Source organism: Bos indicus x Bos taurus, chromosome 5, assembly GCF_003369695.1.
Source record: "Bos indicus x Bos taurus breed Angus x Brahman F1 hybrid chromosome 5, Bos_hybrid_MaternalHap_v2.0, whole genome shotgun sequence".
In the NCBI taxonomy this organism is placed as follows: Eukaryota; Metazoa; Chordata; class Mammalia; order Artiodactyla; family Bovidae; genus Bos; species Bos indicus x Bos taurus.
Window position 1 is genome coordinate 53,080,815 of NC_040080.1, and position 22,202 is coordinate 53,103,016.

The 22,202-nt window shown below is 40.5% G+C and overlaps 1 protein-coding gene across 1 annotated transcript in view; it reads left to right on the forward strand.

Moving 5' to 3' along the window:
* The first annotated feature begins 4,393 nt into the window (after positions 1–4,393).
* The window catches only part of C5H12orf42 (chromosome 5 C12orf42 homolog), a 127,557-nt gene continuing 109,748 nt past the window's right edge, over positions 4,394–22,202 (forward strand). The window contains 1 exon segment of the mRNA XM_027543436.1: positions 4,394–4,475. Coding sequence (XP_027399237.1) covers positions 4,394–4,475 — 82 coding nt within the window.

Sequence of the window (22,202 nt, forward strand, 5' to 3'; positions counted from 1 at the left end):
GAGGGGGAGTTCAGGAGGGAGGGGACACATGCATCCCTATGGCTGGTTCATGTTGATGTATGGCAGAGGCCATCAGAATATTGTAAAGTAATTACCCTCCAATAAATATAAATAAATGGATTAAAAAATAAAATGGACAATGCAATGCAGGATTATGTTGTTTGGGGATTAGGAAGAGCTGCTTGTCATCTTCAAAGTAAGAAGCTCTGATTCAGATTTAAAAAAAGATTCTATTGTTTGTTGTCTGAGCTAAGTGGCTAGACTGCCAGCAGTCTTTTGCCTTCTCTCCAAGCATATGTTCAAAATGGCATATTTGCATATGTGTAAGAACATGAAATAAAATTTCACCATAATGCAATAAATGGGGTCCACAAATTTTATTCTCATAAAACATGTTGCCTCATTGGAGGTTAGTGGAAGACAATATTTTTAGTCAGTCTGTACTGTTCCAAAGACCACTAAAGATCAATGTTGTGGTGTTTTTAACAGATTGTATGTTGCACAAGAAAATCCCAAAATGACCATGGATAGTCACTTCCTAACATGTCTGTGAGCCACCCATCTTATGGTAAGAATTTAATCTTGTTAGAGGATGGGAACCAATTGCCTGATATCCAAATTCACATTTAATAGATACTTATGCCCCGGTGGCTCAGAGGGTAAAGCATCTGCTCGCATTGCGGGAGACCTGGGTTCAATCCCTGGGTCGGGAAGATCCCCTAGAGAAGGAAATGGCAACCCACTCCAGTATTCTTGCCTGGAAAATCCCATGGAAGGAGAAGCCTGGTAGGCTACACAGTCCATGGGGTCCCAAAGAGTCGGACACGACTGAGCGACTTCACTTTGACTTTGACATGCTGACACATATATTTAACTCCTAGTTTACAGATAGACTTTCTTGTTTTGTTGATAAATAGACTGTTTCTAACCCCAAATCCACTTTCTTACAGGAATTTTCCACCTAACAACATTTACTAAGTGTCCAAGGCTGAGCCCCCAGGCAGCTCACAGTCTTGTTGTTAGGTGCTGAAGCCAACCTCTTGCATGTGCAGTTGCTTAGTTCTTTGCGACCCCAGGGACAGTAGCCCACCAGGCTCCTTTGTCCATGGAATTTTCCAGGCAAGAATACTGGAGTGGGTTGCCATTTCCTCCTCGAGGGGGTCTTCCCAAAGAAAAGCCAACCTCAGAAATCTTTTAAAGCAAAACCTTTTAACTCAGTCCTGTTGCACAGATAGATAGTAGCTCAGTTAGCTGAGAGCCCAGTTCTCAGTTCCCAGTGTAGGACCTTAGCAGAAATGACTAGGGACTAACCAAATCTTCTTCTTGATCTGGTGGATACAGATGAATCACAATTCCCAGCCTCCCTTGCAGCTGGATGTAGCTATGGAATTCGTTCTTGTCAATAGATATTTATGGAAGTGATAGATCCCATGTCCAGGCTTTACCCATAAAAATTTTCCCCCAGTGATTACAACATTCTCTTATTTTCTTGGAAGAGAAGATCCCCAGCCCCTAGGAGTTGACCAAGCAGAGATCCCTGACTCATTGTATTGAAGGCTACCTGCTAATTACCTGCATGGATTGTTGGACATACAAAAAATAAATTTCAACTGTGTGAAGCCTCTGAGCTTAAGGAATCTATCTATCATAGCAGTGAGGATTAATTTATACTCCTATGAGTCCAGTGTCCTTGAAGATAAATCACTTTGGTCTAAATTCTTTGGTAAGATGGGATGGCAGCCAGGAGAAGGTTCAGGGTACAAGGAGCTCTGAAGGTAGCTGAGGAGGAAGGCTTCTTACAGAAAAGATATGGAGAAAGGCAAGGCTATGAGGGGCCTCAATAGTAGGTGTTTGCTCAGCCATGAAAGAATGTCTTCCAGCTGTTTCAAGTGTTCCAGACAGTGCAAAGGCAATATCATCAGCAGCTCTGCTTGTGCATAGCTTGCTTCATACAAAAACTTTCTTAACTGAGAGATTGGCTTTATAAATATATCTAAGTAATCCTTCTTGAACCATCCAAGTTTTAATTTAAGACTGTTCTACAGCTGGAGAAAATATGAAACCCAATTAGGGAGCTGTAGAAGTCATTAGATTTCCCCTCTCAGATATGTCATGAGGCCAAACATAGCCAGGATACTGAGATCCATCCTGGCAAATAAGAGACCTCCAACGGCTAATGGTTGAAATTAAAAGATGCTTACTCCTTGGAAGAAAAGCTATGACCAGCCTAGACGGCATATTAAAAAGCAGAGACATTACTTTGCCAACAAAGGTCTGTTTAGTCAAGGCTATGTTTTTTCCAGTAGTCATGTATGGATATGAGACTTGGGCTATAAAGAAAGCTGAACGCTGAAGTTGATGATTTTGAACTGTGGTGTTGAAGAAGACTCTTGAGAGTCCCTTGGACAGCAAGGAGATCCAACCAGTCCATCCTAAAGGAAATCAGTCCTGAATATTCATTGGAAGGACTGATGCTGAAGCTGAAACTCCAATACTTTGGCTTCTGGATGCGAAGAACTGACTCATTTGAAACGACCCTGATGCTGGTAAAGATTGAAGGCGGGAGGAGAAGGGGATGACAGAGGATGAGATGGTTGGATGGCATCACTGACTCAATGGACATGAGATTGAGTAAACTCCAGGAATTGGTGATTGACAGGGAGGCCTGGCATGCTGCAGTCCATGGGGTTGCAAAGAGTCGGACACAACTGAGCAACTGAACTGGACTGACTGGCTGACTTTGGCTTGAGGACTCGGTGAAGTTCTAGATGCACTTTCCTTGATTGCATGGCAATCTAGGAAACTTCCACCCAAACTTCCTTCCTTCCTTCCTTTCCTCCCTCCTTCCCTTGGGGTCAGGCTCGTCCCTCCCCATTTTTCCACAGATATTTCCTTGAATAAACTTCTTCATGTTTAGTCTGTTCTGGTGTTCCCTACTCCGAGGACCTAAATTTAATCCAGAAATCATTCTCATCTTTCTGCTGGAAGTCTGATTCTCTTAAAATGTAAGGAATTTGTGGCTGTCTCATTTAATTCCTTGATTGGGTGAGATTCCATTATATAAACTACGAGTATTTCCCCTTGAGCTGTACATGGAATGTTGCATAAGGTATGATTACAAAGACCCCTGTGACCCAACTAAGAAATGAGAAAATCAAGTTGCAAAAGTCACTAAGAAGATAACTACTTGCTTTTAAACTGCAAGATTCCTAATGGAGATGGGAAAACAAAAAATGATGAACTAAAGGATTCACTAAAACCATACTAGGCTGAATGTTTTCCATCTGGGATCTCACTGGATTATTAAATGAAAATCCATTTCAAGTAGATGCTTTTTATCCCAAAGATGGGGTGAGGTTCTGATAAGAGGCAGAGCTGGTATTTGAACCCAAATCTTCTCTATTCTGTAACCCTTCATATACTTTCTCCTTGACCACATGTTTCTTCAGAAAGCAGTTTTGCAGTGAAGTTTTAGAAAAGTACTGTCTGCTTTCTTCTTACAAGCTGGTGCTAGAAACTTACCAGTTTCAGAGTCTGTGGAGGAGGAAAGGCCTCCTTCCATAGTTTGTTGGAATTGCCCTCCCCAGCCCCCTACATCTTCTTTTTGTGAAATGTCTCATAATTAAAAACTAAAGATTCTATACAGACACAGAGGCTTTTCAGTATGAACCCCATTTCCAAAAGTGGTTATTATGCATGGATGTGCTTAGAGAATTAGATTTTTGTAGTCTTGACTTTAATTGCCCTGTCTAGATATGCGATTAAGCTTTTGTTCTTTGTTTCAAAATGACCAGTCAATGGAGTTGTGTAGTTTTAATTTTATCTGAAGTGTAGTTGGAGAACAGGCAACAGAGCCTAAGGCTTTTTCCCCCTTATCCTTCTCAGTTACTATGGCTATTACTTCAATATTTTCAGATCTTATTAAACTCCAGGAGTGGTATGAAATAACATTATGTGATGGCCAGGTTTACAAGGACAATGTGGAATTTTTTCTTTATTAAAAAGATGTAATGCAAAGTGGGAACAAAGATCAAATTCTATTTGTGCCTTTACCACCCGACACCAGCTCCTTCCCCAAGACAAAGCATGTATATGTGAATCTTGTGGCAAGTTGAGGAAAACATAGTTTAATATAAAACTGTAGGTCCCTGTCTGGAACATCTGTTACCATGGCAACCGATTTAAAAGCCTGGAAGACCAAGCTATTTGGGCAACTTAACTATATGTTTTTGTAAGTATGGGAACTAAAAATATTTTAAAAACAGACACAAGTAGATCCCCATTCAGCTGACCTGGTTGACACTGAAGTAAGGCATTGCTGTGACAACTGGAGGGATTACACAAAAGAATGTGGTTAAGGAACAACAGCTTCTGCCAGGAGACAGTCGGCACCATGACTGTCATTTTCTCAACTGCCTTCAGGGAGATGGTCAGCTGGATGAGGCTTACAGCCCCCCTGCTAAACAAGTACAACGGTACCATTAGCTTCATCTTCTCTGCAGCTGTCAACCACAGATAGAGGTGCAAACTAACCATTTCCAGGGTGCAAACACAGAAAAGAGAGAAGTGAATTTTCTCAGAGAAAGACAGGATGCCCCCTGCCAGTGGCTCCTATTCCTAAGTATATTCAAAGTGAGTCTTTGGTGGGAAAGTGATCTAGAGATTTGGTCTTATCGACACATTCATTTGGAACTGCAAATTCACCCAAATTATCCCCTTCTCATCAGAGGCAGTAGGTTTAAAGTAGGAAAGAAATAAAGGTTTCCAGTCACTTATAGCCACCAGGTTGAAATTCTGTGAGCATTGTAGTTCTTCAACACATATTGGTGATCAAGTTAACTGAGGAAAGATCACAAGAGGGAGATGAAGCATCAGGCTCAGGTGTCCTTCCTTCTGTATCATGTGTGGACTATTTCATCTTCTCAGAAATTTCATTTTCAGAACCAGCAGTTGGACCAGACAATCTCTTTCTTTGAGAATCTTTTCATCATCCTGATGAACTTTTCAAAGAAGATTATATTACTTTAGAAATCAAAGAAGAGTCCAGTAATGAGTTATGAGCCAGTCCAGGTTCGATGCACGATACTGGATGCTTGGGGCTGGTGCACTGGGATGACCCAGAGGGATGGTATGGGGAGGGAGGAGGGAGGAGGGTTCAGGATGGGGAACACATGTATACCTGTGGCGGATTCATTTCGATATTTGGCAAAACCAATAAAATATTGTAAAGTTTAAAAATAAAATAAAATTTAAAAAAATCAAAGAAGACATAAATAACCTGAATGCATAAAGGATTTTCCTAGATTATTAATTTATTCGATGTATGTGTATGAATGCTGAATAGAGTCTGACTTTTTGCAACCTTATGGACTGTAGTCCACCAGGCTCCTCTGTTCATGGGATTCTCCAGGCAAGAATGCTGGAGTGGGTTGCCTTGCCCTCCTCCAGGGGATCTTCCTGACCCAGGGATTGAACCTGCATCTCCTGCAGCTCCTGCATTGGCAGGCAGATTCTTTACCACTGAGCCACCAGGGAAGCCCAAATTTATTTGATAAAGAGATACATTAGAAACAGCCTTGAATCTGTGAGGAATTTCTAAATGAAGGAATGCCAATGGGTTCAGATTGAAGAGGGAAGTTGCAACCGAATTTCAAAGGTCTGCTGACAAACCTTCCCCTTAAGCAAGAATTGATTTTTTTTATGGGAATGCATGTAGTACTGTGTACCCAAGGAGATATCAGAGGAAATATTCAGTGTTCAATTTCCAAATGCTTACTTTATGTTTTGGTCTTGTTTTTTTCTCATGTGCACTGTGTTTCTGTTATTTGCATAACAAGAATGGTGGCTATTGAGTTTAAAGTCCACTTTTTCCTGGTCCAGAGAATATGTCAGTTCTAAAACTGTGGAGATTTGAGTCCAAACATTAGTGAACTAAGGCAGGGGTGAAAAGTCTTTGACTGACTTTTGAAAAACCCTGTTTGTTTCCAGTAAATGTCTTATAAATGTCAAAAGCCTTCATACTCAAAGGAGGTCTGTTCTAGAAACATCACTGATACCAACATCAAGTAGACAAAGAAGAATCTGTAGATCTTGGATTCTTAGTAAGTGAAGTTATTAGTATTGGAAAGTTAAAAGGAATATTGTACAAGTAGATGCTTGAAATGTCTCCAGTTTAACTCCTAGATACTTATTCAGAGTTTGGCAGGATCTCCTCTCTAAGGAGAGAAAAGGACAGAAAAGTTTATTTTTAAGAGGAAAATCAGTGAAAGTAGAAGAGGACTCTCACAGAGGGGACAAGTGGGAGAGAGATTTGACTTCTCAGTGTTTCGAGGACCAGAGGAAAGGGCAGCAGAGGAAAGGTGCCAAAGAGAGTTTATTTGAAGGAAAAGACTCCTTCAAAGACTTCTAGGAGAGCAGAAAAGGTATGTCTTAATTTTTTTTGTTTCATGTGTATAGCACAGTGGTTCAGTTATACGTATACATACATACATATACATATATAATACACAGTTGGGAAGATCCCCTGGAGAAGGGAATGGCTACCCACTCCAGTATTCTTGCCTGGAGAATTCTATAGACAGAGGAGCCTGGTGGGCTACAGTCCATGGAGTCGCAGAGTCAGACACAGTTGAGCAACTTTCACTTTACTTCACGTTTATATATATTCTTTTTCAGATTCTCTCCTCATATAGGTCATTACAAAATATTGAGTGCTATATAGTATGTCCTTGTTGGTTACCTGTTTTATATATAGTCGTGTGTATATGTTAATCCCAAACTCCTAATTTATCCTCTCCCGCACTCCCATCCCCCCTGCCCCATTTCCCCTTTGGTAATCGTAAGTTTGCTTTATATGTCTGTGAGTTTATTTCTGTTTTGTAAATGAATTCATTTGAATCTTTTTTTTTAGATTCCACATATAAGTGATGTCATATGATATTTGCCTTCCTCTGTTTGACTTACTTCACTTAATATGATAATCTTAAATCCACCCATGTTGCTACAAATGCCATTATGTCATTCTTTTTAACGGCTGAGTAATATCCCATGTGTGTGTGTGTGTTACACATGTGTGTGACCACATCTCCTTTATCCATTCACATGCCAACGGACATTTAGGCTGCTTCCATGTGTTGGCTATTGCAAATAGTGCTGCTATGAATATTCGGGTGTGTGTATCTTTTCGAATTACAGTTTTTTTTTTTAGATATATGCCCATTATAAAGGAAGAAACCAAACAACCCAATCAAAAATATTCTCTAGATATATGCCCAGAAGTGGGATCGCTGGATCATATGGCAGTTCTATTTTTAGTTTTTTTGTGAAATCTCCATCATACTGTTCTCCATGGTAGCGGCACCAATTCCCACCACCAGTGTATGAGGGTTCCCTTTTCTCTGCATCCTCAACTACATTTGTTATTTGTGTTCTCTTTGATTACAGTCATTATAGCAGGTGTGAGGTGGTATCTCATTTTGGTTTTGATTTGCATTTCTCTGGTGATTAACCATGTTAAGCGTCTTTTTATGTGCCTGTTGGCCAGCAGCATATCCTTTTGGGAAAAATGTTTATTCAGGTCTGCCCAGTTTTTAATCGGTTGTTTTTTGATGTTGAGTTGTATAAGCTGTTTATGTATTTTGGATATTGGATCTTATTACTTATTTCTCCCATTCAGTGTGTCATCTTTTTATTTTGTCAATAGTTTGCTTTGCTGTGCAAAAACTTTCAAGTTTAATTAAGTTCCATTTGTTTAGTTTTGTTTTTTTTTTCCTTTGCTTTATGAGACAGATCCAAAAAAACATTGCTTTAACTTATGTCAAGGAGTGTTCTGCCTATGTTTTCCTCTAGGAGTCAACATGACTTCTTATGCTGCCTTAGGAATGCTGCCTTAGTAGTCTTTAGGGTACCCATCTCTCCAGTTACCCAGTTGGGTAATTTCAGATGTGCACAATGTTGCAGAACAGAGGTTTCAAATGGATGCCAGCATTTGATACAGATGTATGTAGTTTTACCCACATAGTGTTTTAAAAGTTTTTGAATTATTGCCAATTTAAAAAATAATTCAAGGGATTTCACTTAGAAATCCATATTTCTGGCGTAGCTGAGGATTAGATGGGGTCCATGCTCTTCTATTTGCTGCAGTTCTTGTTGTTTTAATCCTAACTCTGTTCCACCAGCAGGGCTGTTTTGGTAAAATTACTTAAACTCCAGAGCTGGTAGGTTTTCTGTTTTTTGTAGAGTGGAGAGAATGTTGGGTTTATAAAATGATTGCTAAGGTTAGTGGATATCAACTAAAAGAATGAATGTGGAAACACCCAGCAGAATTGGAGGGTCCAGTAAATATCAGTTTCCTCTTTTACCTTCTGTTCTTTTTTTCTATTATATAAAATAGACACCTGTTACTTGGTCATAGAAACAAGGTGAGCAATACAGTTATTTTGACAACATATTCAGTAATAACCAACATTCTCTGCTTTGATGTTTGATGTCAGTTCACTCTAAAGTACAGAAGTGCTAGCTAGCACCTTCTTGACAGCCTGTAAACAAACTCAAAACTTCAGTTTCTTTTCACAGGCTCCCTGTCTTCACTTGGCACCTCTCTCCATGGACTGTGAACTCTTTTTAGTCAGATTTAACACCTGCCCTGTTTACTCTTGTTCTTAGCACTTAGGGCAACACATGTACTAATAGGAATTAAGTACATATTTGTTGAATGAATGATTATATGAAAGGAGATAATTATATATATATAGATAATTATGCACATATAATTATAATACATAATTAATATTATCAGGTAATTATATACAATTAAACATAAAATTATATAAAATCAAATATCAAATATAGTTAATCTATCATATATTTATGTTATAGAGAATTTAAGTATATAATTAAACATAATTATAGAAACAAAATATATATCTGGGAGAGAAGTAGTGCACATATAACTAGAAGGGCAATTTTCATTTTGAATTATATGAAAAATTGTTTTCTATTCTTTAATGTATTCATGGTGGCTTAATTCATTTCTTTTTTATTTTTCTTTTTAAAATATAATTTGTAATACATGGAAAGCATATAGGACAGTGTCTGACACATAGAAGATGTTTATTTGTTTATTCAAGACATTGATCTACATTGTTCTAATCACAAAGCACGGTGATTTGAATGATTTGTTTAAAAAATGAAAATTCAATGTATACCAGGATGGAAATAAAAAACGTGCACCTAAAAATATAGTTACAGGATGGAGGGCTGATAGATTTCGGCAGGAAGAAGCCAGAATGGAACAGTCTAGGGCTCTATTCGCCAAATTGGAATGTCAACAATAGTGTTTTCCTGAGAACCTCCTCTTCTTCAGTCTGCTAAAGCCCTTGGGTGCCTCACCAGCAATCTGTTAACTTGCCCGTCTGTGCTGTCCAGGGCGTGCCAATGTCACAGCTCACAGAGTTGTCATCCCCGTGTGACTGTGAGACCTGAAAAGCAGGTATGAGATCATCAGTCAGTTCTCTCCTTGCTTTTGCAGAGAAATGGCAGTATGGGTGCACATTTGTTATGGATAGTGGCTGACATTATCTTCTTGTAAAAATCTAGGGGAAAATATGTACGCCGGATTTTATAGTATGGAAGAGAGGTTAGAGGAGAGTTTTCAAAGTGGGGGGAAGATGAGCATGTGAAAATATGAGTGGAAGTTTTAAAGGTTACCATACAGATTCTTGATTTTTAAGAGGGAATTGTCTATAATGACTGGATTTCCTTTAAAGTAGAATGACATTTTTCCCTTTCTCAACAGAAGGTTCTGGTTTTCTTTAGAGAAGACATTTCCTGGTGTCACAGTTGCCCATCTAAAAATTGTACCAGACCTGAAAGATGAAGGATGCTGCCATGTACATCCTGAAAATGGGGTTTCTTGACATAGCACTTGGCCCTCAGCCCACTGCTATTGCTTCTGAGGACTCTTCTGTGATGAGTTTTAATCATTCATTCCTGACTGAAGCTTTATCAGGGGCTTCTCACAGTCTCAGAAGCTGTTGCTCCTGGGTGGTAGGTTCACAGAGATGTCTGAATCTGAGATTAGGAAAACTTAGGACACGTAGGGGGGCTTCCCAGGTGGCAGAGTGGTATAGAATCACCCTGCCAATGCAGAAGACCCAAGAGACTCAGATTTGATACCTGGGTTGGGAAGATTCCCTAGAAGAGGAAATGGCAACTCACTCTAGTATTCCTGCCTGGAAAATTGCATGGATAGAGGAACCTGGTGGGCTACAGTCCATGGGATCACAAAGAGTCAGACACTACTGAGCACACACACACACACACACACGCACACGCATACACTCACACACACACTCACACACAGGGACATTTGAGGGGCAGGAAGAGGTGATACGTTTTTGGTTATGTGTGGAAAGCATTTCTTAAAACAGTTCAGTTTGAAATTGTTACCCCGATTTCCTTTTTCCTTTTCATGATTAAGTTTTAGTTCAAAGGTTTCGCATCTGAAGAAAAAAAATTAGCTCATTACTGTAAACCAAAATCTTTCAATTTGTATTAGTAGTAACTGACATCAAGATGTGTAGACATCATGAAAAATGGAAATTTCGTCTCCCTTTTCTATTCACCATTCGAGGAAGAAAATTTTCCAATGGCCTTGGGTTGGGGAAGAGATCCTACACATCTTGAGCTCTTTGGAGACTAAATACTTGGAAGGAAATAATACTGTTTTTGATAGAGTAAAGATAGTTGCTTACCAATGAAAAATGATACTGGTCACATATAATCCACTGTTTTCTTGCTAAAGAAATGGATTTATTCCTTTTCCATTTAATGGTATGCATTCGTATTCTCAAATTTAAAAAATTATAGCAACATAGTAACATTTCACCCACTGATAACATGGATCAATGTAGCATTTCTCAAAGTGTGTTTTGTGGGCATACATGAGGTTAATAGATGTTCAATGTAAAAAAAGTCTATGTTTAAAGTTTGGCTAAGGTTAAATGAGGTCATAATGGTGGATCCTAATACAATCTCATTACTGTCCCATTAAGAATGGAGTGGGACACAGGGAAGTACAGAGGGAACAGCATGTGAGGACACAGCAACAAGGAGCTGAAAGCTAAGGAGAGGGGTCTCAGAAAATAACAACCCTGCTGCACCTTGATTTTGGACTTCTAACCTTTAGAACTTTGAGAAAACAAATTTCTGTTGTTTAATCCAACATTGGCTAAGCCAGTGTACATTGCAACTCACCAAGAAGGAAGCTGCCACACTGATTTGGCCCCCTGACCAATGATCTGCATTCTTCCTTTGATTTGGAAGCAGACAAATCTGGCTTGGAATCCTTTGCTACCCCAGGCAACTCACATGACCTCTTTGAGCTCTGGTTCATCTGCAAAATATGTTTGACAGCACCTGTTAAATGGTTTTGTAGTGAATATTAATGAGATAATACACATAGAACACCCAGCAAGAATATTGCATTGAGACTAAATGTTAATTTAAAATTTATGCCTTTATCCTTAGTCTTTGTAGTTAGGGGTCTATTGTGAAACACCCATGTGCACTGGAGTAAGAGTTAGAAGAAGCAGGTAACCTGACTGAGTAATCTTGGTAAACCTCTTAACCAAGAAAATGATGTTCCCAATGTCTTCAACTTCAACAACAATAACATCTTCCCTCTTTTGTAGAGCACTTGAGAATCAAGTTAGTTTTAAAACTGTTATGGAAATTCTCAAACATCATGCTATTGTATCCACAGATTCTTCAGTGTGCATCATTCATTGATAAGGATGTCCATATCTATAGCTAAATTTACATCTCTCTACATTTATACATCAGACCGTACTATGATTCGTGGTGTTGTTATTTAGTCGCTAGCTAAGTAGTGACTTAGCTACTTAGTAGTTGTTGTTCTTGCCTGGAGAATCCCAGGGACGGGGGAGCCTGGTGGGCTGCTGTCTATGGGGTCGCACAGAGTCGGACACGACTGAAGCGACTTAGCAGCAGCAGCAGCAGCAGCAGCAGCTAAGTAGAGTCAAACTCTTTGCGACTGCATGAACTATAGCCCACAAGGTTCCTCTATCCATGGAGTTCTCCCAGCAAGAATACTGGAATGAGTTGCTATTTCCTCCTCCAGGGGATCTTCCCAAAGGGATCAAACCCACATCTCCTGCATTGCAGGCAGATTCTTTACTGCTGAGCCACCAGGGAAGCCCATACTATGATCATACATAACAAAATTAACAATAATTCATCAACACAGTGAAATATTGGTTCCCATTTCTTTTTCTCAACTTGTCTTAAAAAATGTCATTTTATGTTTGATAGGATTGAATCAAGATTCAAACAAATTGTACACTCTGAATATGCTGTTATTTCTTTTATGTTCTCTTTAATTTTGTGACACCCTCCCTTACCTCTTCCCTCCAGCCCATGCCATTGTTTTGTTAGAGAAAATTGGTTATTTATTTGTAAAATGTCCCACATCCTGGATTTCAGTGATTGCTTCATTGATATACCTTTTAACTTGTTCTCCCAACCTCTATATTTTTGGGAACAGTTGGTGAGATCTAGAGGTTCCATTAGACATTGGCACATTTTTTTAGGGAAGGTACTTCAAAGATGGTGCTATGTCCTTGTTATATCATATCATGAGGCATACTAGTCACCCCCTTTTTAGATATTTTAAGATTGATCAATGAACACAGATGGTGTTAACATGATCCTATCATTGTAAATTCCCCGTCAGTCATTCGCTAATAACTTTAACATCCATTTTTAGTCATTTTTAGCATTAATTGTAAAAGCAATCAGCATAGCCCCATTTTTGCATTGAGTAACAAGCTGGCAATTGCATAATTTTATCATTCCTTTGGCACTTATTGGCTACAATATTCCTATAAAGAAGAACTTTCTGACATCAACTATTTGGTTACCCAGGACCACAGGAAAGGAAGGCTAAAACATTTCCTACGGTTTTACTCATTTAATGAATATCTATTGTGACCCAGGAATAGTGTTAAATGTTGAGGACACAACAGCAATCATATCTGCACTCTACTGTTAGGAAGCCTGAAGTGAAAGTCACTCAATCGTGTCCGACTCTTTGCAACCCCATGGACTATACAGTCCATGGAATGCTCCAGGCCAGAATACTGGAGATGGTAGTGTTTCTTTTCTCCAGGGGATCTTCCCAACCCAGGGATTGAATCCAGGTCTCCTGCATTGTGGGTGGATTCTTTACCATCTGAGCCACCAGGAAAGCTCTGGACCCAGTTGGGAAGCTTGTGGGCCCAGTAATGCAGATGAGTAAATAAATGATTGCCATATTGTGTGAAATATTATATAGTACTTGGTTCTGTGGGAGTCCTTCTGGGATTGGGTCTTATATTATTGCTTTTAATCTATTTTGTATAGTGCATTAATTTGTTAGAGTTGCTGTAACAAAATACTATAGACTGAATGGAGTAAACAACATAAATTTGTTTTCTCAAAATACCAAAGACTGGAAGTCCAATATCTAGGTGCAGCAGGGTTGTTATTTTCTGAGGCCCCTCTTCTAAGCATTCAGCTCCTTATTGCTGTGTTTGCACATGGTCTTCCCTCTGTAGCTCTCTGTGCCCTGATCTATTCTTAAAAAGACAGTAATGAGATTGGATTAGGATCCACCATTATGACTTCATTTGGGGAAACAGTGGAAACAGGGTCAGACTTTATTTTTTGGTGCTCAAAAATCACTACAGATGCTGACTGCAGCCATGAAATTAAAAGACGCTTACTCCTTGGAAGGAAAGTTATGACTAACCTAGATAGCATATTCAAAAGCAGAGACATGACTTTGCCAACAAAGGTCCGTCTAGTCAAGGCTATGGTTTTTCCTGTGGTCATGTATGGATGTGAGAGTTGGACTGTGAAGAAGGCTGAGCACTGAAGAATTGATGCTTTTGAACTGTGGTGTTGGAGAAGACTCTTGAGGGTCCCTTGGACTGCAAGGAGATCCAACCAGTCCATTCTGAAGGAGATCAGCCCTGGGATTTCTTTGGAAGGAATAATGCTGAAGCTGAAACTCCAGTACTTTGGCCACCTCATGCGAAGAGCTGACTCATTGGAAAAGACTTTGATGCTGGGAGGGATTGGGGGCAGGAGGAGAAGGGGACGACAGAGGATGAGATGGCTGGATGGCATCACTGACTCGATGGACGTGAGTCTGAGTGAACTCTGGGAGTTGGTGATGGACAGGGAGGCCTGGCGTGCTGCGATTCATGGGGTCGCAAAGAGTCAGACACGACTGAGCGACTGATCTGATCTGATCTGATCTGATGGGCTTCCCAGGTGGTGCTGGTGGTAAAGAACCCTCCTGCTAATGCAGGAGACATAAGAGACAAGGGTTCAATTCCTGGATGGGGAAGATCCCCTGGAGGAGGGCATGGCAACCACTCCAGTGCTCTTGCCTGGAAAATCCCATGGATAGAGGAGCCTGGTGGGCTATAGTCTGTAGGGCTGGAAAGAGTCGGACACGACTAAAGAAACTTAGCAAGTGCACAACCTTAGTTATATCTTTAAAGGAGCCTTAATTATATCTTTAAGGGGATTATCTCCAAACACTGTCACATTCTGAGGTAAAGGAGGCTAGGACCTCACCATATGAATTTTGTGGGGACACAGTTCAGCCCATAATATAAAGTTGTTGTTCAGTTGCTGAGTCATGTCCAACTCTTTGCAAGCCCATGGACTGCAGCATGTCAGGCTTCCCTGTCCTTTACTCCTGGAGTTTGCTCAAATTCATGTCCATTGAGTTGGTGATGTCATATAACCGTCTCATCCTCTGTCGTCCCATTCTCCTCCTGCCTTCAATCTTTCCCAGCATCAGGGTCTTTTCCAATGAGTGAGCACTTCGCATTGGGTGGCCAAAGTTCTGGAGCTTCGGCTCCAGCATCAGTCCTTCTGATGAGTATTCAGGGTTGATTTCCTTTAGGATTGACTGGTTTGATCTCTTTGTAGTCCAAGGGACTCTCAAGAGTCCACACAGTTCAAAAGCATCAATTCTTTGGCACTCAGTTTTCCTTATGGTCCAACTCTCACATCTGTACATGACTCCTGGGAAAACCATAGCTTTCACCATATGGATCTTTGTCGGCAAAGTGGTGTTTCTGCTTTTTAATATGCTATGTTTGTCATAACATTCCTTCCAAGGAGAATAAGGAAAGGCCGAGTATTTATGCATTGTCTCTTTCACTAGTTTCAAGCCTTTTCAGGGAGCAGGAACCTTCTATTACAACTCATAAATTCCTAATACAGTTCTAGTAAATTTCTAGTAAGAGGTTTCTAGAAAGTTAAATCACAATAGAAAACATTCATTGAAAGCTTGTGTGAAGGAGAAAATGGTATAATTCTTGTTTCCTGGGCACTTACTGTGGATCAGGCTACGTAGTTCATGTATGTTATTTCAGCTTCAAAAGGACCCACAATTAACTTTTAAGGGAGGTAAGAGATGCTGACTCATCTGGGCAGTCATAAGGACTAAGTATAGGATGCAAGATGTGAACCCACAGCACATGGTTTTATCACAATATTATGCCACTCATGATATTTAGGAAAGTGTTTTATAAATGGTTGGCCTTCATAAAAGGTTAGATATAAATGCAGTTTGGTGGAAATAACATGGACTCTAAGGGTCAAAATGGCCTTTATTTAATTCTCAACTCCATCACTCCTCACTGTGTGGTCTTGGACCCTTAGTTTCTCTGAGCCGCAGTTTCCCAGCCTAGAAAATGGAAATAATGATAACGTGACTTAAAGGATTGCTGTGAGCATTTGAGAGGCTGTATACAAAGACCTTAGCACAATGTCTGAAAGATCAGATTCTGGGTGATAACTACTCTTCCCGTCTCCTTACCATCCTTCCTATGTTCCTATACTCAGTGATTTTTCTTATTTGGTGACAGGTAGTTACCACAAAGGAATGAAGATAAAGAGGGTTTAGTAACAGATTACATTATTACAGCAGATCAAGTTTGTAGATTCATTTATAAGTTCATACCCACAGCATGTATCGTGTGCCCTCTATGTGTGAGAAAATGGAAAAGGCCCTGTCTACAGGGAGCCTGACCTCAAAGGGCTTCACTTCTACGGGAAGATTGATGTAGACGTGTTTCTAGCAAGTTAAGTGCCAGTGCTTTCCATTCATCTATTTTCCAAAATGGCCCCAATGTCATGTCATACGATACAAAGATTATCACAGAAGCATAAACCAGACAAACTACCAGTGCCATGTATTTCCTTTTAAATTCATCTTCAGTTAATAAGGTTGAGTGAATTTTTATGTTAAGCAAATAAAAAATTTCATATATAAAAAATAGAAATATATGTTTGAAATCTCAGTAGAATTACCTAGGAATATAATTTTCCATTTGTTATCTTCAGAAGAGTTGCTGAGAGTTTTGACTTCATTCGGAGTGCTCATTTGCTAATTCTTTTTTGGCAACTCATTAAATTTTAACTAGATGCACACTCTTTCTGCTCAACTTGAGGGGGAAAAGCGTAGTTTAAATATCTGTCAAGTCCGTCATCCTTACTCGTAGAAATGTGCCTAATTGTAAGCCTCGAAATGCTGATCTGCTGGGAGGAATGCCACAAATGTCGCCCAGCGAACGTGCTCATGTAGAAATAGTGGAGCCCAAATCTCCCCAGAAGTTTCCTGGTGCATTAATACTGAAGGGCTTGATTTGGAAATTTCCCATTCAACCCTACTAAAGAGTTGGGGGTTGGGTGGGGAGAGAAAACCCACTTATCTTAAAGATTCATGATTCAAGCGCCTGATAGAAGCTGCAGTTTCCATAGCGCTGGGCCCTAGATTTCCCTTTAATGTAATTAAGCCTCAAGATTTATGAATACAACAGGCCAGAACTTGATCCGTGTTCATTTTCAATTACCGCAGTGAAAGGGCTCCATCCAGATGTCTCTATTTACCGCGTTCAGGCAGGCCGGACCGAGGGCTGCGGGGGGAGGGCCCACAAATTGTCACACTTGTTAATTCTTCACAGAGGATACTCAGCCGAGGTCCTGGCTTTGACCCTGTGACAAAAGGCCGGGGGCCCCCGGGGCAAGGGCGTCAATGCTTCCAGGGACAACACGGTGACCCACGGGGGTCACTCTCTCGGCTTTGTAGGTATTTGTGTAAGAATGGGGTCCAGTCCTTATTTTTATTTTTGTTACAGTTCTGGGAGCATCCAAAGGAAAAGCCTGGCTCTGATGTGAAAGACAAACATATATAATGAGAGCATCAAGTGTCCCCTGGCAACAGTAACCACGAGAAAATGCTACAGGGGAAATACACAGTATGCAGTGACCCACATAATCGGGCCTATTTGGGAAGCATTGTTTTATTTTTCTTTTGAAGGGTGACGTGTGTGTGTGTGTGTGTGTGTGTGTGTGTTTTCTTTTTAATGTTCCCAGGTCTGCAATTTAGTTTTGTTGGGAATATGGGAACACAACGTCTTTTCTCTTGCTACAGTTACAGTCCTACTTGTCCTATAACCACCGAATACCCACCTGCTAGCACAGCCTAAAATATTCCATTTTTTTCCCCTTTATTTTTTTCCTTGACAAAATTTCTGTGCTTTCCATGACCATTCTACAGGTTTCTTAGGCGTGTGCTAAGTGCTTTCTTACACTAGTGTGGACGTTTGCATTGAGGTATCATTTTAAAAGGAAAATCCCACACAAAAGCCTGAGAAATAAGAGCTCAGCGGGAGACTCCGAACCTCTAATGAAATGTACTGCATCCGTAAAAAGCCCCCAATCCTACCCCACACTTTTCCTCTGCGGCGTGTGTCTAGCCCATCATTTTATTTTCTCAACTCACAGACCAGAGTCGTTACTTTGTGAACGAGAATGAATTGGGATATGGCTTTTGTTGAACAATAATTGGCTGTTATATTAACATGTGGCCCAGTAAAATGGAATTGTTGGCCAATTCTCTTCCATTTCAGAAGGTTGTTTCTTGAAAGTACTGCAAATCTCCTCCTTGATTAGCCCCTTTAAATCAATTTTGGGTTTTTCTTTTTTGAATCATGGCCTTTACAGACCTTAAATTCATTTCGGTGAATTTAAAGAGATTTGAATAGAACAAGGGATTGTTCAAAAATAGAGCTTTCACTCAGACATATTCCATTCTTGTGCTTCAGAGGAACACTTCTTTTTTTCCTTTTTTAAGAAATGATTTAATAATTCAACACCAAATCTAATCAAGTGTGTTATACATGAATTTTTCCCTCTGGCTCTAAGGCATGTATTTCAGGTACAAATAGCATGTTTTCTGACCATCTTATTTTTATTTAATTTTTTTGGAAAGTGAACGGACCAAGTATACAGGGCCAGAGAATAGGACTGAGGGTTTTGTGATTAGTCACTCCTCAAAGGCTCTTATATTGGTAATTTTAGCAATTAATTTGTACCTTTTGCAGAAACACTAGTGTAGAGTAATTCAGGAAGCCCTGCAACCTTCACTTGCTAGAGGGAATTAGAGCCAAGAGTATATATTGGAACAGTTGTTTTGTAGCAGTATTGAGACAGTGCTACTGTACCAGAATATTAGTTCCATCAAATTTTAGTTAGTCCTTTTGCTACTTCTGGCCAATAGATCATGTTGGTAGTAGTGTGTGTGTATGCTGTGTTAAGTTGCTTCAGTAGTGTCAGACTTTTTGCGACCCCATGGACTGTAGCCCACCAGGCTCCTCTGTCCATGGATCCTCCAGGCAAGGGTACTGGAGAGGGTTGCCATGCGCTTCTCCAGGGATCTTACCAACCCAAGGATTGACCCCGTGTCTCTTATGTCTCCTGCACTGGCAGGCGGGTTCTTTTATTATCACTAATGCCACCTGGGAATCTGGTATCAGTACACTTTATTTTCTAAAGTATTTTTAAGTTTACCTTTATTTGGTCTTAATCTTCTCATTGTCTCTTTACCTCCCGTCTACATTCTTTTCCTCCCTTCTCTCTCTTTCTCATTTCTTATTAGTCTCAGTGGATTTTTTCCCCATACCTCTATATTTATGTTTATGGTGATTACAACCCAGTAAAATGTGTGTGTGTGCCCAGGACAATGTGACTTTTCCCCTTTCTAATATTTCCTTTGGATTTTTAAAATGCAACATTATATGAAATGCATATACAATTTTATACGGTTAATAACGATTATGGAAGTTTTTGCTGCAGAAGACTCTGTACGAATTCAGTTTTGTGGCAGAGAACCATCTGTGTAAAATCCCTGTAGATAGTAGGTTTGGGTTCTAGGTGGGAGAGCATGGTATCCCCAGAGGGAACAGAAATTGAAAATCAAAAGAACCAAAGGGTGATTCTCACCTGAGCTTCTCTGGAAAACCTGGAGAAGCTAAGTTCAATTACCGGAATGGATACAAACAGGCCCAAAGGACTGGTGTGTGTACTGAGCAGAACTGGAGAATGTGGGAGTCCAGCCTGGAGAATTCTTGGAGGGGCCATTCAAACCCTGCTGTGATCCTTAAAGTCGTTGATGGCATGGTCCCCTGTCATTACACTGCCCCTGGTCAATTTTAACCCACACAACCTCCAACCTGGGGCCAAGGTACCCTTCTAAAATGTACTTTTGCTTAAAAAAATCACACCTTGGCTTGAAACCTTATACCTCCTGCTCCATTGCCTCCTGAATAAATTCCAAACTCCTTTACAAACGTGCAAGGTCCTTTACCATCTAAACCCAGTTTCTTCTCCAGCTTGTATCTGCCACTGAAGTCCCTTTCTTCTCTCGGCTGCCATCTCCCTGGACTACTCATGGTTCTCTGAAGTTACCATCATCTTCCCAGGTGTGTGGTGTGCGCTGCCTTCCTGCTTATCCAACATTCAGGACCAAGTTTGGATGGTGTGTTCCTTAGGAAGTCTTCTGTGAAATCCCGGGACTGGCTTGGATGGCCCTCCTCTAGTGTAGCTGTTTGAGACTCACCTGTTTAATTCTCTGTTTCACCAATAGACTCAGAGAACCAGAAGCACATGTGTAAAGAATGCCAGACTTTGTCAACAGTTAAAGTGAAAGTGAAGTCACTCAGTCGTGTCCGACTCTTTGCGACCCCATGGACTGTAGCCTACCAGGCTCCTCCCTCCATGGGATTCTCCAGGTACGAGTACTGGAGTGAGGTGCCATTTCCTTCTCCAGGGGATCTTCCCAACCCAGGGATTGAACCCAGGTCTCCCGCATTCCAGGCAGATGCTTTAACCTCTGAGCCACCAGGGAATGATATGGCTACCAACTCTACTCGCCCTACCTCACCCTCTTGTGCTTAATGACAGAAAGCAACAATAAATTTAATGGACTATTGCATATGAAAAATGAGCTTCTAAAAACAGTTTTTGAACACTCTGGTTAGCAATTGTCTATAAATTATTAGTTCTTACTTGAGTAAAGACACTGGTCTATGCCAGACCTTCTTGCCATATCCAAGTAGCTTCTTGCAATCTTGTTGGAGATCAAATTATCTCAGTAGCACCGTGTGTTGTGTAAGAGTCTGTGGGCTTTCAGTGAAGACTGCACGCTTCTATCTAAGAGGGGCACATGGCTGCTGGTATCAGAATTTTCCTATCCTTGTTTTGAAATCTCAGAAAACCTGTGTCTAGATTTAGATGGATCCAGAAACCTGAATTTTTCAGAGATGAAGATGATTGTATTGAGAAAACAATATAAGTTCCCAGTCAGTGAAAGGAGGATTTGGTTAGGTAGTACTTTAGAAATAGATCTGGGTTGAGATTAATTTAAATACCATTCCCATGCTAGCTTTAGAAATAAATAGCTATTCTAAATAGCTCTTGGATGTAAGTCAGAGCCCCAAAGTTATCTTTTAAAAATGTCTTTGTGAACAAAGTTGGATTAGATTAGAAACAGAGTTCAACTGATGTTCTTTTCCAGAAATTTTTTACTGTCAATTGATTTTATTTGTAACTGTTTTTCTATTTGAATCTCATGTATTATAATAAGATATACCTCATCCTGAACCCCCTCCCACCTCCCGCCCCATGCCATGTACACCCATGGCAGATGCATGTTGATGTATGGCAAAACCAATACAATATTGTAAAGTAAAAAAAAAAAAAAAGATATACCTCATTGGCTTCCCTGGTGGCTCAGACAGTAAAGCATCTGCCTGCAATGCAGGAGACCCAGGTTCAATCCCTGGGTCAGGAAGATCCCCTGGAGAAGGAAATGGCACCCCACTCCAGTACTCTTGCCTGGAAAATCCCGTGGATGGAGGAGCCTGGTAGGCTATAGTCCATAGGGTTGCAAAGAGTCGGACACGACTGAGTGACTTCACTTTTCACTTTCATTGATTCATTTATTCAACTGTTGAATCATTCATTCATTTATCCACTTATCTATTCATTCCTCATCCTTCCCTCCACCCATCAATCCAGTTGTTTCTTCTCCTACCTGTGTCTGCATCCATCCATTTATCTACCCGGTAAAAGTTGTGTAAGCATCTACCCAGGATTAGGCATTCTTAGTCATTGAGGGGATTCAGAAATAATCAGGGCAGTCTTTCTTCTCAAAGTGCTTAATGGTTACTAATGGTCTCTTGAAAGCAAAAGTAAAAGTATTAGTTACTCAGTCATGTCCAACTCTTTGAAACCCCATGGAATCAGGCTCTTCTGTCCATGAAATTCTCTAGGCAAAAATACTGGAGTAGGTTGCCATCTCCTTCTCCAGGGGACCTTCCTGACCCAGGGATCGAAACTCCTCTGGCACTGCAGGAAGATTCTTTACCATCTGAGCCACCAGGGAAGCCCCAGACTCTTAACGGTCTCTTAGAGCATTAAAATTAAGACCTAAATTTGGAGGAAAGAGAGCCAAGGAAGAAGACAGAGTGTGATGCTGCCATGCAGCTGGGAAAGTGTGAAGGATGGTGGGGACCCTGTGGTTTGTGGAAGAGGAGTTGAGTGTGTCCAGGAGAGAACAGTGCCCGTGGTTGGAAAGGCAGTTCGGATAAAGGGACTGCTGCTGTTAAGCTGCTTCAGTCGTGTCTGACTCTGTGCAGCCCCATAGATGGCAGCCTACCATGCTCCGCCATCCCTGGGATTCTCCAGGCAAGAATACTGGAGTGGGTTGCCATTTCCTTCTCCAGTGCATGAAAGTGAAAAGTCAAAGTGAAGTCGCTCAGTCATGTCCGACTCTT